The 22,293-nt window shown below is 37.8% G+C and overlaps 1 protein-coding gene across 3 annotated transcripts in view; it reads right to left on the reverse strand.

Annotated features, from left to right (window-relative positions):
- The window catches only part of VRK2 (VRK serine/threonine kinase 2), a 46,365-nt gene that overhangs the window by 23,096 nt on the left and 976 nt on the right, over positions 1-22,293 (reverse strand). For all 3 annotated transcript variants that reach the window (XM_056356762.1, XM_056356763.1, XM_056356761.1), the window contains 6 exons: positions 12,153-12,208; positions 11,585-11,654; positions 10,514-10,601; positions 10,268-10,376; positions 8,700-8,792; positions 125-257 (listed from right to left, as the gene is read on the reverse strand). In XM_056356762.1, coding sequence (XP_056212737.1) covers positions 125-257; positions 8,700-8,792; positions 10,268-10,376; positions 10,514-10,601; positions 11,585-11,654; positions 12,153-12,208 — 549 coding nt within the window. The remainder of the gene's footprint in view (positions 1-124; positions 258-8,699; positions 8,793-10,267; positions 10,377-10,513; positions 10,602-11,584; positions 11,655-12,152; positions 12,209-22,293) is intronic.

Genomic DNA, 22,293 nt, shown 5'->3' on the forward strand with positions numbered 1-22,293 from the left:
ACCCTGAGCAATACCCAAGACTACTACTATTGTATACATCAGCTCACACAGCCTGATTACTCATTCTGTAATCACTCCTCTGAAATAAAAAAAAAAAAAAAAAAAAAACAAAAAAGAAACCTACCTACTCCCTTGTGGGCATCTACGCTGGTAAACTCTATTGTCCCATTATGGCCCTTCCTAGGATTTTCCTGATACTGTTTGTGGTTCCCATTGGGACAATATCTGTAGGAAAGTCCATAATCTGCAAGATAAACCTGGAAGACATGAACAGACAAATGAATAATGCTTTTGTCCTTTGAAAGTATAACCTTTATAATTAAGTCTTAAGAAACTGATGGGTTAAGGACAGCCTTAGATCTAAATTTTATTAAACCAAATGGTGCCTCAGGATAAAATATGTACAACTGGGGGCTATAACAGCTGCCCTCCCCATTTAAATCCTTCCACTACTATACTCTTACCTTATTTCAGAGTTGAGGAGAATTTCAGTCTTTTTATTTTGTTCCTAAGCTCTCTCCTCTCCAGGTGGGCACCCTAGACATCATAAACTGCAATATGCCTTTTATGTATCCTCACGTTGCTTTTGGGACCCCTTCCCCTACTTACTTAAACAGGCACATACACACCTCTGTTCAAATTTTCCATCGGCTGAGACTGTGCAATTTCATAACAGCAGTGCAACTCAAAAGCCAACCAGAGGAAGTGAGAGGCAGCAGCTTGCAGCAAGACTGGACACAGAGCTCTAGCGCTAACAGGGACCATGCCCACAGGGCTGCTGGGCATTAGCCTAACTATAGTCTCATTGTTTTGAATGTCAGTCAGTAACTTCACACTGGCAATGACTATTTAAACATAAAGTGTAAGATAAAGCAAAGCAAAATAAATTGCCTCCTCCCCACCCAGAAAGCAATCTTAGGAAATCACTCCTGAATTTACAATACATTTTGAAAAGGCACAGAGCCAGATTTCACTCTCAGTTACTCTGAAGCATGGAGCTAAATCAGTGTAAGAGAAAAAAATTGGGTCCCTACTTGAGCAGCAAGCTCATGCATTCTGCCACATTTACCCTTCCATCCTGGCACAGGTGATTTTTTTTTTCTTTCCCCAAGATGCTTCAGTATAGCTACCTAAAGAACCACAGTTCTGAATGACATATCTGGAATACGCACTTGCATAATCTTGGGACTTAACTGCAAAAGTATTAAGTGACTTTAAAACTTAGTCTTGCAAACTTTTATGGTATTTTGAAACTGAAAACAGAACAGCTCAGGACAGCTGAATTTTACTTTCTGTTCTTCTGCTTCCTGTCAAGACAAACCTGAACATGCAATCTGGCTCCTACCCCTCTACTTCTCTATAGACAGTGCATGCAGTACTGCATCCGTGTCAGTTCTGCCACCCACATAATTTAGATTAAGGGCACAAGTCCACTCCATGAAGTTCAGATTAACACGTTCTACCCTCCAACAGGGGTAGACTTACTACATTCACATGGTCAATTACTGCATTGCAGCCGACGAGCAGTAACTTGTTGAAAGCAGTGGAATCTAATCACTCTGTCCATTCCACAATATCCCACAGGTTATTTTCTCACTTCAGCCTGGCCTTTGCCCCTTACATTGACCAGTTCTCACATCAGGTAATTGGCCTTTTTTTTTATAAATATCCAAGTATGGTACTTCCACTTTAAAAAGAAAACAAAGAAAAAGCTACAGATTGCTCCTATATTGCCAAAGGAACTGATCTCTGGGACAAAAGCTACATCATACTATATTAAAAAGAAAAACTTCTTCTTATTCAAACCTTAGTTTTGTCTCCTGTCACTAAAAAACAGCTTATCTTATAAAAGTCTAACATAAACTCTGCTGGCACTTACTTGTAATTTAATTATGTCACTCCTGGTAGAGGAAACAAACAAAAAATCCTCAAGAAAATTTAACGCATTATTTTGTAGCACATTCTGTTGAACTACTGATTCCTGTTTGTGCTCCAGGCAGCTTCAAATCCTGGGATGGCTGGTCTCTTGGTTTTACTGTTTCTGCTGCAGGATCTGTGCTTATTTGGAGCGTGTAAGCTGGGATGCAGCCCTCACTTCCTGCAGGGTGATGGCTTTTAAGATTACCGATGAGGTTTTTCACCTGACAGACTATACAAACTGTGAGACAAGATTAAAGACTGTAGGCACATTTAGAAAATCTGGAACGAGGCAAAAACTTTGTTGGGTTGACTGATTTGATTTTCTCCTGCATCTGTTCTCCAATGTATTCCTGATGCTCTGGTACCTGTCCTAATTGAGCCCACAGTCAGTGTGATAGAACTAAGTTGAACTACCCTAATACCAAGTTTTCAAGTCTTCTGCATCCTTTGTGGGCTGGGAAGGACAGAGCAGGCTAGAAGGTGTATTCTTCCCATGCTAAGTGGTGCATTTTGGATTTTGCTTGACTATAGATTTCTGACGTACAGTTGACCAGAGTAAGACGAAAATCAGAGCGGATTTCAACCTTTAAAAATTGAGGCTATGCCTTATATTAAAATGAGGTTTTTAACTGTTAGAAAAAACAATACAACAAAAGCTTCTCTGCCAGCTCTCTGGTTCTGCCTGGGCTGGGAACGCTAGCTAATGTGATAGACACTCCCATATGGCAGCCCAGCCTTGGGGGTCTTTCAAACTATATTAACAACAGGATATCTAGAAAGTAGCTACAAATATTTGCTAGTCAAACTTGAACTATGTAAAAAAGTTACCAGTTATCCTGCAGATGAATCATAGTAACTAGGTACTCTTAATCCATTGTTAAGCAACAGATTTGCTTAAAATACTTTCTGTAGTAGTATCAGCAGAGCAGTTTTAAATTTATACTGAAAAAAAACTTTTAAAAGCAAGAGGTAGCTTTAGGTTATCCTGCCTTGACTGATGGTGGCAAGACCTGTAAACCAAGAATCAACCACTTCTTAAAGCCACTTACATGCAATTGTAATAACATCTATGACTGCACCACAGTTTGCTCCCAAAGTTGGTCATGAGTGTCACTGTTCAGCTTACTTCTGGCTGTGCCATTTATCATTTCCACAACTTTTGCATCAAATTTTTTCCACAAACATGCAACTGATGGTAGCCTCCCAAAGAAAAGCCTCTTGGCTACCAACAAAAGTCAATCCCCTTCAGCTTGTACAAAAGCAGCAATGCACTATTACAACCTTGTCACAATCATTATCAGAATGACTACATTATTTTAAATTACCATTAATTTCATTTCATCAATTCTCATTATAACCCTTTCATCATTAAAAAGATATATAGTTCTTTATAGCTAATTGTCACTTTTTGATAATGTAACATAGTATGCCCTTCCAAATTTGCTCAGAACCAGTGGGTAGGGGTAGTTAATGAATTTGTAGGTAGGTGGTTGCACGTTTTTTAAGGGTATAGGGAGGGGAAAGAAGATGAATATTAAAGAATATTGAAAAAAATTAAGTCAGCATTAGTCTGTTTTTCCATACCATAAATATTTTTCATCTGCATGCTTTTTTTTGGAACAACAAAACAAATAAGAACAAAAAGAGAACAAAACACACCCGGAGCAAGATAAACAAAGACACTTGAAAAAAGAAATGGTAACATGGATGATGAAGGTGCAAGGGCAAGGCAAGCCTAAAACAGCTGGGTTTAGCTGTGTTACATTGTACATCCCTTTCCACACACCTACTTAACACTTGTTTTTGCTCGTTTTCTCTTTTTTTACACACCCCTGTCCGACTAAGCAGTTCTTAGCACAGTGAGTTATTAATAGATTTTGTTATAGATTAGGAGCCAGATTTCTTGCCTTCACACTTAATTTCATGCAAACATGAATGTGCCCATCTTATTCAACCCAACAGCCACACAGGCGCAAATAATTATGTGCACAATCAACCAGCTGTAGATTCAGCAGTCCTTGTCCTTTCTGTGCAAGCCTCCCTCGCTGTGCTTTGTATCTGAAATGCTAAATATCTGCTAAACATATAAAATTCTTACAACCTGTAATACATTATAATATATAAGTGCACTGATCTGGGAAGTTGTAAGCCTGGCACTTTGGATTCTCACAGTATTTTCTTTATCTCGAAGTACACATAGCAGGAGTTATCGCTGAAAGGGTAACAATACAGTGATTTTCTTTGTACATTTTCTTTCCAGTGGTTCTGTTACTAGGCTTATGTAATGCACGATAAATAAGTAGACACCTTCTAATAAGAGGCAGATTGGTTGCTAATGGCCATAGTGCTGTCAACTTCAGCTGCACACTACACTTAGAAAAGGCTAAAGGTAAACTGAAGTCCATCTTGGGATACGAAGTCCAAAATGTAGTGTTTGGGACAAAAATAGCATCTTTCACAAAATAGAAGCCAAGGTAGAAGGAAAGCAGGTTAAAACAAAGGACAGAGAGGAAGAAATCTTGTGTGACTTTGGTGGCAAGTCCCAATGCTGGAACCAATTGAACCCCAAGGTATTTGGGCCATTACTACAGGAAGAAATTAAACCAGTGTAAACAGTTCTATCCACACAGAGCAGTAGGACTGATGAAAGAAAACTAAGGCCATCTGATTGAGAAGTTACATCTCACATCAAGGGGCTAGGCAGCATCCGTAAGTTAAAACTCAACTGTTTCTGTATAGTATCTCTGCATGCTGCATCCTTCCTAAAAACATGCAAAGGAGAACAGAAAAGATTTTCACTTCTCTAGATTCATCTGCTCTTTAGCTAATCTGTCATACAGGACTAATGAGCAGGAATCACAATGATTCACCTCGCAATTAAAAATGGCTTAAAGTTGGAATTTTTTTCATGCATGTTTTTCCCACATGATCAGTGTGTGAGCTTTGTATCTTCTATACTGGTCCACTGAAAGCTGGTCTTAAAAATGTAACAATTTGAAACATTTTTGTATTCTTATTTTTTCCTTTTCACAGTCAGGGCTATCTATGATAATCAAGTCTGAGTTTTATTCTATGACTACCTTTTCTAAGGAACACTTAAAATCTAAATCAGAACTGAAGTGCAAATGCAATGAAAATCTACAGCTTAAAAACCCAAATCGTCCACTTCTGGTGCAGACTTGAGTCTGCAATATTGCAGCATGTCTGCCCATATATTCCATGGGGGAAAAAGAAAATACTACAAAGTAATTGTTTTGAAGAGGCATTCTTCCAAGCCTCATTTCATTTATTAAAAACTCTGATTTTAAGCTTTTGTCTGATGACCGCTTGCCTCTTTTAATAGTAACACAATTTAAAAGGGTTTAATGGATTTGAATTTCTTTTTTAGAGTCTGTATCAATAATGTTTCTTCTGCTTTATCATACAGTTGCTACTATGCACCAAATTATCTTTAACTTGCTGCAATACAGTGCTTCACTTGTTCTGTAATTTATAGGTATGATCACTTCAAGTTTTCTTTCAGGCCTCTCCGAGATTCATGGGCTATGTACTTCCCTCAGTACATCACTCCTATTCTGTCAGTCATTGTGCTGGGCCCATGTTCAGAAACATATTGACTAGAGAATTGATCTTTTGACCTGTAACTCACTGAATGGCCTCGCTCCCTTCTATTGAATAGATCTGCAGCAAGCTGCTCTTTGAGGTCAGTTGATTCTGATCTTCTAACCATTTCTAAACATCATTTGAAGGTCACAGAGTGACAGGACCTTTACTTTATTTGTTTCTCTGCCTTGCCACAGAAGGTAGGGGATAGCAGTATGGATTTCACATGTTCTTTCAAAAAGGGGACTACGATATTTATTGGCTGTTGTGTGAATTTACCAGGTTAATTTACAGAAGGCAGAGAGTAGCAGCAGAAAGTCTAAGATAGAAAAATGATCTTTTTTGAAACTGCAGGAAGTCAGCCACAAATTTACACATAAGAGTATACATGAACAGCCATTAAATGACAAAAAAAGAAGTAAAGTTGAGTATAAAGGTACAAACGCTTATGTCTCTTCACCAAAACATAATATGGAAATATATTTTGAACATATACCTATATATAGTTTTTAAGAGATTCGCAATGGGTTTCTTTAAAAAGAACATTTCTTATTTATTTTCTCTTAAAATCATAGATCCTAAAGAACAAGAACCCACTAGCATCAAATTCTTAAAAAAACCTCACCACAGAAATCGTTAGGTCAGACAGCTTTATTATGCCAACTCCCAGTGGAGCTACAGGTCTCTCAGCTTGCATTCCTGAGCCTGAGTTTGCCACTGGCTAGATGCTCTCACTCCCTATTTATGAGATTAGTTGGATCACTTTACCTCCTTGTCCGTTGATTTAACAAAAAACAAGAGCAAGGCAATCTAGCCATCCACCATTTCAGCAGAGAGAGAAGGCTGGACAAAACACCTCACAGGCATTTGGTAGCAATAACAGTGTCTGAGGTTTTATCTAAAGTGTTTAAGCTTACTAGAAGATTGTCAAATTAAAATACAGCATCTCCAACAACAGTTTAGAGGATACAGGACAGAATATTCCATATTATGGTCTAAATATTTAGTCAGTGGTAATGCTCCACAGCTTCCCAAAATACCGTTCTGGTAAATACATAATACTTTCAGCTCACCAGCATGTTATAAAGACAGCCTGATTTGTAGAAAAGGCTGTTGCAGCATCACCAAGCCTTACATAGGAACTGGACACATTTGGAATAGGAAGAAGCAACTTTCACGGCAAAATTACATGCAAATTGATGGCACATGCAAATAGCTAAGACATGATAAATGCAAAATTGTCTGTGCAAGTACACATTTACAGTTCTGAATACCTGAATCTAAGCACGAATATTGTCTAGTACTGCTCCTAAGCCAGGTAAAGAACATTTATTGAAGTATAAGGGCAGATGGCACATCAGAGGCAACAATTCCAGGGGAATTAGTGGCATATGTAGAGCCGCCAATTTAGAAGTTTTAGCTGTGGTGTTGGTAAGATCATCCTTTCTTTTCATGCCCCAAAAGACACAAAGCATACATGTTTCAAGATATTGTGCAACCTGTGTCCAGAAAATATTTTTTTATTGAGCCAGAAACAGTCCCACTAAGCCATCTACCCTGCTGCGTAACCTAAATATAGTACACATTACCTTTAAAATATATTTAGAAATAATCACCACTGTCTACGTGATTGTAGACTGGTATGGTATAGTTATCACAGCTTCACTGAAATCAGCAGACCTGTGGCCACTTGCAGAATTTCTGAGGTCCGTGACCAGGAAGTTTATCTGATCAGCTCTAAGTATTCTTAAGCATAATAGAGAAATGAAAGTTTAATTCATACCTTACAAATATTAGACATTCTCTTCTGTTAGCTCTTCAGAATTAGAATGTGAACTTTTAAAAAAGTTTTATAGAATACTTTCAGTGGAGAAGGAATTTTGCTGAAAGAAAATTCTACACAAAACCTCTCAACAGTAACATACACTTCGTACATATTTGTTTGTACTTCCTTTGTAAGTAGCTCCTAGCTACTGGATACAATGGAATATCTATTGATTTCTTTTATTTAATAAATATAATTTAAATTATATTTCCACCTAAAGCCTCTGTCCAGTAACTCACCTTATTTTTAATCTGGCAATGAATTTACTACTCACGAAAACCAAATACTAGTATAGCATGATCTTCATGCAGACAACATGAAAAACAAAACAGAAAACCACCCTACAGTCTGGCTAGTTCAAAAGCAGCTGATCAAAGTCAGCTACATGTCTTAAAATTTTATGATTACTGTAAATGGACACTTCCAAAATGATTTCAATGTGAAAAACAGCAGCATATCTTGCTGTCATAAAAATACACAATAGCCAAGACAAAAACAGTCATTTGAGTTATGTTAAGGGGTTTGGGTAGCATATCATTTTGCCTGTAAACAGCTTCCCTCTTTGGATTCAGCAGGCTGGTAAACACCATAAACTGAGATTATGTACTGGCTGCTACCACTGTCTAAAACCGTCGTTGTTTTAAACAGCCATAATAGTTTTTAAACTATGTGTTCTAGTTCATATTCGACTCAACCATTTAACTTGAAACTTGTAAAAAAGCAAATATAGTTCAACAGTTCAACTTCCAATGGCAGTGAGCTGTTTTGCAAGACCTGTTTCTTCATCACTGCAGCAGAAAAACAAAAATTGAAGAAAAGAAGTACTGCTTAGAGCTAATTATAGTTAAGTGAAGTTAAAGATGTCCTTTTTTTCTAATTTTTTTTTTCCAAGAAAAAAGCATACTTAGATTTTATCAACTGAAGAAAAAAGACATCATTAGAGTATGTGAAGCGTGACAGAATCAAAAGGTTTATTTCAAAATGTTTCACCAAAACACCTCCATTTCAAGGCTAGTTTTAGGCTTTAGAGTGTTAGAGAGCAGCAACCTTAATCCTACTTACCTGTTATATCCCCTACAACGAGCAGGACGTAAGAGTTAGTGGCATGGAAACACAATTCATTACTACCTTTGAAAGCCAGAACTCCCCAAGAATAAAAATACAACAGGCCACATCCTTAAACTCTACTGATACACTTAAACTGGCATAACCTAGAACAGCAATTATGTCCTCCAACTTAGCCTCTTGATTAGTTTACCCTTTATTAATGCAGAATATAAATAACTTAAAACAATTAAACAGTTATAAACACATTAGAGTAACAGTGTAGAAAAGTTGTAAACATGCTTACCTCGTGTGGATTGGTGTAGCCCAAAAGTAGATTTGCTGCTTTAATGTCACCATGAACATACTCATTTTCATGTATATATTCCAAAGTATCCAACTAGGAAAGGATTTAGAACAGTAAAGAAAACATCATCATCTCCTCCACTCTGCTCCTAACCCTACCACCAAATATTTCTCACTTATACAGTGAAATCAAGGGCTACACAGACTGAGCTGACAAATTTGTTTGGAGTTAGAGCACTAGGATTACTCATTCTGTCCACAGGGTCTGTTCCCACCAGGCACATAGCTGATGGGAAATCATAAACAAGCCATACATTGCCATGAGTTATCTCTGTGTAACTGCCTGCGAGTATCAGCTTCTAAGGTCACAAAGCAAGAACGAAACTAGTACTTTATGCTAGAGGAAATGCTGAGAACACCAAGCTCTTACAAAGAACATACTCAATCAGCCCTGATTTATAATACATTTGATCCTGCCAGTTATTATATGACCTGCATTTCATATCACCAACCCCTTGCATCATCCTCCTTCTTCAGCTCCTTACTGAGTTACTAGAGCTCTAACTTACTAAAAAACACGGTTGCACTCAGCAACTCATAAAAAGGACAATCTAATCCTGGCTTTTGGAGTGTATGAACACGCTTACAAGTCTGTCAATTATGTGAATACAAAAGACCTTCACTTTTTTTTAATTATTAATATTTACATTAAAAGGAAACTTTGGAGGTGTCCAGTCTAAACCCCCTGCTTCAAGCAGGACTAATGTAAGTTAGATCACGTTGTACAATATATTGAATGGTCAGGTTTTAGAACTCCCCAAGGATGCATGTTTCACAGCCTCTGAGAAGCATGTTCGAGTGCTAAGGTACTCTGCAAAAATTTTTCCTTTATACTCAGAGTTCCTCTTCCTGCAACTTATGACCATTGTCTCTACTCCATTTGCTGTGCACCTCTGCTCAGTAACAGCAGTTTTTCACAACACAAATGATACTACAGAGGAGCACATATACAGTCTTCTGTTATGTGCCAGTCTACACACACTTGAAAACAAACCAGATAGTTTCAGAGTAGCCTAATCCTGGTCTGTACAACCAGTGCACTCAGCAAACACACTGAAAATTTTGCATTCAGGCATGCAATTGTGAACTTTGACAAATATGGATGTCTAATACAATACCCTTCAGACAGTGGGGAAAGAAGTAAAAATCAATACAAGTTGAAGTATATGAGAATAGGCTTACACATCTCAGTCTAGACACATTTTTAAGTGTATGGTTTATGTTTTTACCTATTAGAAAAAAAATTGGCTTGAGCCCACCATCTTCCAGTCTGCAGGGGTGGTCTTGGTTTTCTACTTAATACTCATCTGATGTAACAAAAAAAAAAAAAAAAAAAAAAAAACCCACACCAAAAACCCACAAACAAAAAAAACCCCATAGCATTCATATGTTTAATTCTAAACTCAAGAACTCAAGAGCTATCTAAAGGAACTATATTAGAAAGGTAATTTTCTAGTTTAACTCGGCAAGTTTGAGACATAGCAATCTCCTCTCTCTCTCTGTACATACCATTCGTGCCCCAAGTTGCAGAACAGTCTCCTTCTTAAATCTGCTTCCACAATCTTCAAAGATTCTTTGAAGGTCTTCTCCTAGTCTCTCCATGACCATGAATCTATAGCTACCAGGAAATATATGAGGGATGAATCCTTTAAGACAAGACTGAAAGTTTGTGTCAAATTGAAAGGACTTATCTCCATTTTGTTGAAAAATGGATCTTCAATCAATTTGAGGCTTAATTACAATTAATCTTAGTACCTTTTCCCCTTGTACTCAGCCAAGCCTGATCCCCAAAACACTGGAATTCCTAAACATCTTATTTTCTTGAGATTCATCCATTTTCTTACTGTTAACGATAAGAAAAAGATAACATTGGTTTAAAGGTAGCTAAAGAATTTCAGGTTTGGTGTGGAGGTTTTTTGTTGGCTTTGTTTCAGATATCAAGCCAAGACTTTGAATGAAACAATGAAACAAATAAGACCTGTTTGGCAGTTTGTCTAGCAAACAATTCAGATTGTAACTTTAGAATAGAGTTCTTGGCATTCTGCAAATCAAGCAGCAGTGTTTTGTTCTAGCGATGTAGCACTTTGTTCCCTTAGAAGGCAGGTAAGAAATTATCAATAGCTGAAGAAATAATTCCTTTAGAACAGGGGTCCTCAAACTTTTTAAACAGGGGGCCGCGTGCGTGGATGAAGTGGCAGGCAGCCATCTGTGGCTGCTTGGTTTCCCCTCTCAACCACTGGGGGGGGGCGGGGGGGTCTGTAAATACCGGGGGCCGGATTGAGGCCCCCAGACCGTAGTTTGAGGACCCCTGTTTTAGAAGCTCTACTTTATTTGAGACAGAATGCTTCAAGCCATCAAAAGCGCTCAAGTCTACCAGCAATATAAGCCATCTGAAATTACCATGAATAAATCACACCCATGCTTAAGTGTCTACAGAATCAAGTGCCTTGATTACTATTAAGTCTTGTGTTGATTACACACTTTTGGCTCTGCACATGGAAACAGTTACTAGCAGAAATACTGTCACCAATTAGTCCATGCAGTACCTCTGTTCTAAGGCTGGCCTCTCTCTGGAGCCCTTTCATTGTTGTGCACTCTGAAGTGTGCATGTAACAAATCTGGCATGCTTCTGTTCTCCCTTCTGATCAGAAAGGACAAGCAAAGAAACCTATAGCAATCTAAATATACTACAGCACCAACCAGGACTCTTTCAGTGTACATGAAATGAGTCAGCTATCAAGCTCTAAAGCAACAGTTTTTATTAGCAGTAGTTAAACCCAAACTTGTTCTTAAATCTCCCTGAATCAGAACTGGTATATTACTTACTATGCTCTTGTTTTGCAGCCCTCTGGTAAAATTTCAGTTCGGAAAATAAGGGGCCGTTTTCAAGATACTCCTGTTGAGAAATAAATAAACTTAGTATCATTAAATGCATTAGAAACACAACAGTTTCTAAGGAAAATTGTATGAGACATTTTTTCCCCACCCCCCATATATCATGACATCTGAAATGTAATTTTAATAAGTAGGTAAAAATGAAAATGTGTTGCCAAACAACTTTTCTAAACGACACAGATTCTTTCAGGAATTATTTAAGATACTATTTTCAGAAAAATTGTAGATCATGTATGTTTAAGTTCACAGTCTGATTTTCCTTACCAAACTGCTGAGGGCAGTAATCAAGGAAAGGAAAGAATCAAGTCAAGAAAATACTGCGTGTCATGGAAATGCCAAATGTACTCCCTAGAGGGAAACTGTATCAAGATATCAAAAATAGGGAAAAAACCAAAAGCCACAAGCCTGCAATACAGACCCAAGGCTCAAAATAAGGATAGATAATTAAGAGAAAGAACTGCATACAAGTTAACAATTTAGAAATGAGATTACACATTACCACTTTAACTACATGCGCTGCATCATCTTCTACAGGAACATGAGTTTGAGGGGAAGCTGCAAAAAGAGAAAGAGATGGGGATCAAGCCATATGCAACAAAATGTAATTGCAAAGACCAAGATAACACTGCATAAAGTGACCAAAAAAAATACATGACAGAGATACACAACATTTTGTCTGAATTCTTGTTTTTTAAAGGTCAGAGTTTTGCCAAGTTCACAGGAAAACAAAATGAAAACACTACACACAAACAGAAGTTTCAATCAACAAGTACAGAAGCAGTTTTAACCCACATTTTCAGAACTCTGTCAATGCTAATTAAGGAGTAAGCAGGATGTCCCCATTGCACGTTTGCACCACAATGAGGTATTCCATTATAGCAGACTATGTTAAAGTCTTTCCAGTCAATTGGATAACCTCTGTATTTGGTTGCTGTCAATCCACTGTCGTGACAAAGACACCACTTAAAAGTTATGACCTACATTATGCCTCTAGACAGGACTGTCTGCTTTCCTCTATTACAAACTAATTTGGCCCCAGAACCTTGATCTCTATTCTGACATTATTTAGACACTGGCCTAAGTTAGGGGATAGCACAGCCACCACGTGCCTAAAGCGGAGATGAGGGATTGTGCTTAGTGCAAGTAGAGATTTCAAAACAATAATTGACCACATGTGCCAATTACAGCCCAGGAGACAGAACCTCTCTGCACAGACAATGCAATCCTATTTTCTTCTGACCCTGAGAGAACTATCAGTTCTCTCTGATACTACTGAAGCTACATGGAGCTACGCTGGGATTAAAATTTAATGAGACTAAATCATCTTTTAGAATCATCACTGAAAAAAGCTAAAAAGAATACAGTTCCTAGGAAATAAGTGTCCCTTTCAAACTTCTTATAATGATCAAATACCAACAACAGTCCAGGTGTGAAACACTTCAACTATCAGCACAGACAAAAATAGACTACTTTTATCCACATAATAAAAATCAAGGAAACTTGGATCTAATCAAACCATCCAAGCCTACATTTTTTGATGGTAAAGGCATAAAAATATTTTTACAACGAAGAGACTCCTTCAGCTGCCATCGTCCTTCAATTCTATTTGGGATCTGGGTTGAATCTGGCAGCATACACACCCCAAAGACTTGCAGGGTCCCCACTGCCTTCTGCCTGACATTTCCCTATGTGAATGTTTCTGTGCTAATAACACATTAAGATAAAATTAATGTATCCTAAAACAATAGCTCTGGAAGGTGTGAACTATCCATAGACTCTAATGAGCAGCAGCCACATTCAGAATACAATTTAAAACTACAGTACAACCAGTAAGGAAAGTTTGGTAAACTTTGCTCTTACCATATTATTGTACCAAACTGGGAATTAAGACACAGGTGCTTAAGTCTTTTTCTTTCTCTGCCACATGTAGACTATGTGTTAATAGTTGAAGACACTAGTTTAAAGGAACATATCCCATGTGTTTTCATCATATTCAACAACGTCACATTACCCTAACAGAATTAGACGTGCTCCCTTACTGACACAGATCAGAAAAGAACCTGTGTATCAGAAAATGTATTTCAATATCAAGTTATTTTAAAAAGGTTTGATCAGTATGGAGAAGTATCATATTTAAATGTATTTGAAAGAGTCTGATCTAACTTCCCTGTAGACATCTTGACATTTTATAAAGAGAGGCCTCATACACGGTAATCTGGAACAGACAGTAACAGCTGTCAGGGTAATGAAGAAGAGCAATTAACGGGAGGTAACCCAGCAAAAGGGCCTAACCCCCATGGTTCTTACACTATGCCGGTGTGGATGCGTTTTGGAGTCACACTGAAAACACATCCTGAAGAAAAATAAAACCAAAACTATCAGGCAACTGTTACAATGTGAAAAGGGAGAAAAGTCAGATAAAGCTTAACAAGATACAGAAACAGACTCTCCACAAAACGAGTAACCTGACATTCAAATCTCCAAGAGGAGAAATGGTATTACTGTTTTTACCACACATACATGAAACAAGGGATAATATTCACAATAAATAACACTAAACTTCTTACACAGACAACGCCTAGAAAATTATTCTCACACCGATAAGCAGAAGTTGCATGTGTACCTACTGTTACATCATTTTAATTAACCATTCATATATCAGGCAGCAATACTTCAGCTGCAGCTCAGAAAAAGACAGACTATTTTTTGTCCATAAATAAACATAAATGGTTTTTTAAAAATTGTCTCATTACTATGTATAGTTACTTAACAGACTGGAAAGGCTCCCAAGGTTTAACAAACAGTCTGATTACATACCTCATAGACCACCACCACATACTCTCCTGCGAGTTTAGCTCATAGTTAATTACTGTATACTTGTAATTAGCCATGTGCTAGCCTCGTTCTGTGTGGTAGCACATGGCTATTTATAATATTACAATCAGTTAAATGCTAGACTGTAGGACAGTAAGCAGAGACTCTGCAGGAGAGCAATGCTGATAGGCAGGAGGTCTCTGATGGCATATAAGTACACACATAGTGCTCCTGGTACTCTATATGGCCAGATTATGTTTGCAAAGGGTATCTTAAAATAGCATAACAAGTGTGAGAGTTCCCAGTTTACAGTTTATGTTGCTTTTCTCAACTAGAGATGCACAATCTCCTTACATTTGGGGGGAGGGGTGTTGATGTATGCACACAATCAAAACCATTGTCTGCATAATTGTTAACTGGGAACACTGGCACAAGATGAAGCTGTGTAAGGGGCTGTGACTGTTTCTATCTCATGCCAAGATGAGTCTCACAAAACATTTGCAAAGGCCACAGCTCTATCTTCCCTTCCTCCCCTTCATCCCACAATTGCAGCTACCATGCTAGTGAAAAGCATACACATTTAAAACACACTCTGAAATAAAGCAGTGCAGTAAGATTCACATTCTTTGCCAGAATTTCCAACTGTTGTGCCTATCCAACAGAGCAAATAACTTACCTCAAATTATCCCATGTCCAGAATTCCCTAGTTTCACCCAGGCACAGTAGTTATGGTCTTATCATCCACTTTAATCGTGAATTTCATCTGTTTTGTTGCTGAGTGCCACAACCTTAATTAATGTAGCTTTCTAAATGTTAATAAGACACAGTAACAAAAGGGTGTTTCTAGATGAACTGCGATTTCCTACAACCACACAGCACAATTGCATGCAGTCTGACAAAGAAACGTGCCAATTCTATTTGCCAGTTCAAACGTGCTTGTTGTAGTTTTAGCAGTTAATTTGTGGCAGTCACATTTGGAATATGGTGAAATATTTTCAATGGCTCTCACAGAACCAGTTTTGTTGACAAAGTTTACACAGTGGAAAAGAAAACAACATTGATTTGGCAGTTTGGAAAAAACATCCCTGCTCCTGTCCACAGCTGGTGTCTTTGCTACTGCTGGATATTTTCAGGATATATTTGTTTGGGAAACATGAATAAAATTATTTTCAGAAGTTCTTGGGTTGCTGGTATTTTAGTTTTGCTTTTTTTCATTGGTTAACTAATCCTGAAGAGTAACACTGTCAGCTTAGGGTTTTTTTCAGAAATAAAAACTAACCTCAAAAATACCACACTTCCAAGTTACCAGTACCTATAAAAAAAGCTGGAAAAGTTCTGAACCCATTTAAGTCAAGCCAGGAGCTGTTAAATTCAATGGCTAAAAACCAGAGGCGAGTGTTGCTCAGAGCATCTAACAATAAAAAAAGATCCAAATTACAGGAATATAGTTACTCAAAGCAAAATGCGCACAAATAAATAAAAAAAAAGTAGCATCTGCTATTTAACACACAGCTTCAATTTTTTTCTACGTACAGAGGGTACTAAGGCAAATATTTAAAGGTGAACAAAGCACATTGCTTCGCAATATCCAATATTTCCCAAGAACCCAAACATTCAGCACTTGGAGGGTGTTTACAGTTCAATTCTAAAATAGCCTAAGGACGACCTGCTTCTCCGCTCATGTTGTTACTATCAGGGCACATCAGCATTTCCTGGACAGACTTTTCTGCGCAGTCTTTATGAATAGTTTTCTTCTTCTAGGTTCTTCTTCCAGGTAGCTTCATGAACGTATGGTGTTATTATACAAATTACAAACACATAGCCCTCTGTACCATGCTTGTGAAACCATCTTCCACAATACCTAACTAAACTGGTTTTGGTTGAAAATTGTGCTTAACTGCTAAACTGTTTTGTAGATAACTGCAAATGCCTCCAAGTTAATGACATTAAGTACTGGTAGGAAGTTTCATTATGTTTCTTACTCATCTTTCTATGAAACCTTGATCTTGATTCACTAGAGCCAAAGTTTTGTATTCCACAGCAATGGAAGCCACTGTTTGACTTTCAAAGTTAATTACTCTAAGCTGGAATAGGTACTACACATCCTTTAACCCCAGGCAGAAAAGCTATGCATGGTCTGCTCTTACAGCACTCTCAGATGGAAGTCCAGGCCTCTAATATTTAAAACTTCATGCACAAACTGTTTTCTGGCAAGATTCTGCTCCAAGCCATCTGCTAGTCTGATGTGGTGCCCACTCAGAAGATACTATGCCAGTTTCAGTAGGGTACAGGTGCCAAAGACGGCTGAAGGGGGTGCCCTCTATAAGGCAACAGGTACCCTATCTTTTGTCCAAAGCTCTTCCTTATTACCGTATAACACTGCTCAGAAATACATCCCCTCACTGCAAAACAAAAAAATAAAAATCAAGCCTGCTCTTTTGACTTTCTAGTTTTATTTAGCATGGCACGGTCTCAGTCCCTGACCAGAACTCTCACAAGTTAGATGAATCAAAAGCACAACAACGGCTCCCAAATCACAAGTCCGTAAGCATGGGAAAAAAACCCCAACCACCCAACACATTATGTGGCAGAACACTACAGTGTAATAGTAATGATCTCTGCAGACTTTGTAACAGGCTTTAGTCTACTGTGTAAAAATGAGTTATGCTTTCAAAGTTAAGACTTCTAGCCTAGAGGGGACCACAAAAAGAAGAAATAGGGAAGATTTCAAGAGGAAGCAGTAATCAGCAAGAACTAGATAAAGATAAAGAATATCTCCTCTTTAACAGATGGTGCAGGCTGATCTTGTACCATGCAGCCAGCCCTTAATAACCACCAAGTAGCAAAATCAAGCTAAATTTTTTATTTAGTTTGCCTATAGACAGGGTGAAAAATTAGGTAATCTGCTTGCTATGTCTATATTTATACAGTTTAATATTTGTAACTACTTAAAAATACTCTTTCCTGAAGTAGTGTTTCTCTGCCAACAAATTTATTTTCACACTGAAGTTCACACCTGCAGGTACAATGAGACCTTTGCTGAAAAGCATTTTAACATCTGAAGGTTAAGAAAAAATCCAGCCTTAATCAGACAGCTACTTGCTAGTGCTATTATTTACAGGGGTTTGCTATTAATATTCTTCTTTCCTTTGAGTTTCTAAAAATCATGCTGAACATGTATCTTTTGGTATAATTTTTACTGCATTTTTAATTAGGTTGCTACACTACAGTAAATATTTTCAGTGAAGTTAATTTAACCAACTGTTACAAGTACTTCGTTTCTCTAGAACCAATTGCTAAAGCCAGCTTCCTAACACAAACCAAGGAATGAACAGTATGACCACTGAACGTGCTTTCATCAACAGTTGTCTTCCTTTACAGGTGTATACCTTTGTTGACAGCTATACAAATTATCCACAGATATTACTCTTTCTGAAAACAGAAAGATACTTTGTTTCACACCTCAGCCTGGTTCACAGAACACCAGGACTCAGAATATCAACGGCAGAGTATACTATGGTCCAAGCTCAGAATCAGTAAGGGCCACAACCAGAACTTTTCCCTACCTCCACCAGCAGCAGACCTCCCTGAGCTGCTAGTATTAACAGACAATATTCAACCATTTAATAACAGTTTACTACACAAGCAGATATTCTTTGCATTTGATTATGACTTTACCAATACGTGCTTCCCATATTGTAATAATGCATGCAAAAATAGCAAATGGCAACATATAAACACATGCTGCAAAGCCAGCTATGAAAAAGTTTCACAATTCTTAGTTTTCACCTATCACTTCCAAAGTTCCAATACAATACCCATGCATAACACAATTAAAATACATTTAGCATAATAAGTTCTACTTTAAAAGACGCCATCTAACAAATATGTGTGTATATAAATACAAAACCTCAAATATTTTGCAGAAACACCAGTTTCCACAAGGAAGAAGCCTGCAAGTAGATAGTGCTGTGTACAGCAGACTTGACTGTGACAGTGGAATCTTAGCAAAACATTGCGTGACCTTTCTACATTTAAATTTCAAGTCCAAATTGTGGATTAATAGAGTGCTTGCAGCAGGACTAGAGAATGATTTATAAAAAAACTGGTGTTAATTACTGACTGTGATCAGGAAGATAAATGAGAGATTGTAAGGCTCTCAGTAGCTACCTCTTCAACTCAATTTTCCAACGTACTGCCATTGTTCTCCACAGGGCTACAAACTAGTCATGAGACCACCAATATGCCATGTTCTTCCTCAGTTGCTGTCCATTCTGCTCCCCCTTACCAAAGGGATAACAGTTCCATCTGAAGTGCCTGACAGCAAATCAGCACCAGTAACAAAAATAAAATAAAACAAAACTTCTAACATACAATGGCATGGTTAATTCTCACTTATGATCCATCTTGCCCTCACTATGACAAAGACAACACTTGAGAGAACATCTCTAGATAGTTTCTATTGCTTCTGGCAGCAGAGGAAGCTCTCCTCTTCAGGACCATTGACAGGAATCAGTATTTGTAAGCTGCCTGCTGCTGGATTTGCTCTGGTCAAGATTAAAATGCAAAGGGAATCCAAGGGAAGGAACAAATCAACAAAGAAATAGACAAGATGTCACAGATGGGAAGAAGACAGACTAATCACAAAACCACGGAAAATGTTTGTGAGGCAGAACAGAACTTATAGGTAGTGGTAACTTTCATGTACATAATGAGAAGTTTAGAGGCCCTGCACCTTTAGAGACTATTTGCATCCCAGGACTCAGGATCAGTAAATGGCTCTCAGCAGTTTGATTTAGTGAACAGAACTTTCCACAGAATGCATCCCTTGTAAATATATTTTGCAGAGATACTGTAAAATTTCTCAAGAACGTTGTTACAGATTAATGGAGTATGGAGTACCCTTAATGGGAAATTAAGCTATAACAACGCACATCAAAATCTTTACACTGCTACTGTAAAAATACTTATTAAAAGATATAGCCGGTAAAGTTAACCTTTACTTTTATAAAAGGGCTGTGCTGTTCATATCTGGCGGGCAGTCAAACCTGTCTCCACTCTCTTTCTGGGTTAGTTTCTCACTGAAAGTTTAGTGATCCTCTCACATCTTGCTGTATATGCACTAAAAACTAGCCTAAACAGCACAAAGAAAGAAGGTGCCTCTCAGCACCACGGATCCATATCTTACTCTCAAGGTTTCTCATTTAATTTACTCCCCTTGACTTTCAAAAACAGCTGAACTCTTGTAGGACCAAACCCCAAAAAAGCTACTAAATGGTATACTTTACATAATATAAACACATATCAGAGATAAAGAGGTAGATAAAACAAGGAAACTTCAGTCAGTGTCAATACTTAAGAGTTAAATCTTGCCTGTTTCCTCTTTTACTTGTAGGATGAGCTACAAGGGCAACTAAGCCTTCAGTTCAGTGCTATGTGTAACATTCACCACCCCTCTTGAAAAAGATTAAACACAAATACAATTATGAAAGTGGCAGGTGTATTTCTTCAGCCATGCTGTCACTTACAAAAAACCACAGAATAGTAATACCAAGGGTCCAAGACTGTATTCTTAATCTCAACTAATACGCTGACTGCTTTCCACCTCAGTTCGATGGGAGCTAAACTGCAACAAACACAATATATGAAATCACCTCAGTGGTCTGCGTGATCAGGCAGAAAACTAATCAAATCTGCATGAAACTGACTCAATCCCAGGTGCTATACCACTCGCAAGGTCCGGTGTATCCGAGTAAAACAGAAAATGATAAAGCTGTATTCTGAGTGATTCAGCAACACTACACAAGGTCATAATAAGCAATCAGATATATCAAAATTAAAAAGAATGTAAATATACTGAAAGTACGCTAGCATTTGACTCCTCTATAAACCGCAGTTGAAGCGCCTATCATCCCCACTGGTTCAGTCTGCAGAGCAGTTCGTCATGTGTGAACTGTGTGAATTCCAGAAGAAATCAAACCAGAAACTCCACTACAGGAACCTATCAGATGCACTCCAAACTACTAACAGCAACATAAGGATTGAAATTAGTTCCTTCACCAAGCCTCAAACCACATACTTGGTGAGGAAATTCAGCGCAGCAGACCACACCAAATCTAGCTCAAAGTAAAACAAACCCTCAATTTAAATAAAGGGTAGATGTAGGGCCATATCTACCAACTGTTGCCATTTACTAATTACACCAAACTACTTGTAAACATACACAGCCTTAGTTTTCTCCAGGTTTTTCAGTGACTTGTGTTTACTTTTCGGAAAAGCAGAAGCAGTGGCATTTAGGTTGTCACTGAAATCTTTTTGCTTCATTTACCCAGGCATTCAGTGGAACAAAGTGCCAGTTTACACCATCCCCCACCCCGCAAATTTCTCCACTGAAACCTGAAGTTTACATACAAATTAAGACCAGGTGCACAAGCAAGACTGTCCACCCTCCTGTAGTTTACAGCCACACATTAACTGCTGGAAGAACAGTACAACTGGGCAACCACTTCAGAGAAGCAACATCTGACCACATATGGGACTATCACACCATGAAATAAAATATGAGTCTTTAGTTGCCATTCAGTTCTTTGTGATTAACCATAATGGACATGAGGAGGAAAAGAAGAGGGAGAGGAAGAACACTTCAGTGCAATAGAAAATGTTCCTGAACAGCTGAAAGCAGACAAGCACCATGAGATAGCCAGACAGATGTAACAAAAATCACAGTATATCTGTCACCAAGAGACCAGTAGCACACAAGTGCTACATTTATGTCTGCAAATACGAAAAGAGCAAACATACTAACCCTTCAATAGAAAAAGCACCTTTTCTTTATACAGTAGGTGCCTGATGCTACAGTTTGACACTGATGGACAACTCCTTCAGTCACATGAAACCACACTGAATCTAGCACAGCTCTGTGTATTTGAAAGGAGTTATTAAAGACAGGACTAAGAAGGTGCATGACATATGATATCTGTTCTAATAAAAACTTGTCTCATAAAAATCTGGAGATCACACTAAGTGGAAAGCTCATGCTGTATAAGAGTATATTAACAGATTATTTTCCAACAATTCACTCAATATGAATGAAACATCATTAAGAGATCAACTGAAAAAAATCAAGAGTGGGAAATAATCACAAAAACTGTTTTCCATGGCAGAAACACAAACAAATAGTAAAAGCTTAAAAAAAGAAGGTACAGCTGATTTATGCATAAAAGGAAGTAAATTTATGTATAGGAGTCACTTGCTTATCAAGTTTTAAACATTAATTCTCCAAACAGAGAGTTAACATACCTCTAACTTAAAAAAATCATGTCTGGCTCCTGGGAGGATATACTAAACTGCTTCTGGATAATTCTTTACTGCTGTCTTAATACAAGCTCAATTTAGTCCCTAACAGTCACTGTGGACTAGTTGCCTGTATATGTTTGCCATGCAAAAAAACCCAAACCCTAAACTCAATAGTATTGCCTTGAAAACAGGATTGCTCTTTCACAAAGACCAGCAACAGTAACATACATTATATCCTCTCCAGTGACCTAGAATGCTTTACAAGTCTTTCAGAACTATTCAGTCCTTATAAGTGAACTGCAGCAGCTTTTTTCAGAAGAAAGCACAGAAACACATCTAGGCTAGAGCAAACAACGAAAAGCATTTCCAGCACTGGTGAAAGTTTTTAATTCAGAGGCAACACCCAGCTAACTATTGTTACTGTTAACATTTCTTGGATGAAAACTGATTTAGTATTGTCCAAAAGATAACATTTCCAATAAATGGAAATCCAAAGAGCACTCCAGAGCACATGACTGGCATAAGTCCAA

The sequence above is a fragment of the Falco biarmicus genome, chromosome 12 (genome assembly GCF_023638135.1).
Source record: "Falco biarmicus isolate bFalBia1 chromosome 12, bFalBia1.pri, whole genome shotgun sequence".
Classification (NCBI taxonomy): domain Eukaryota; kingdom Metazoa; phylum Chordata; class Aves; order Falconiformes; family Falconidae; genus Falco; species Falco biarmicus.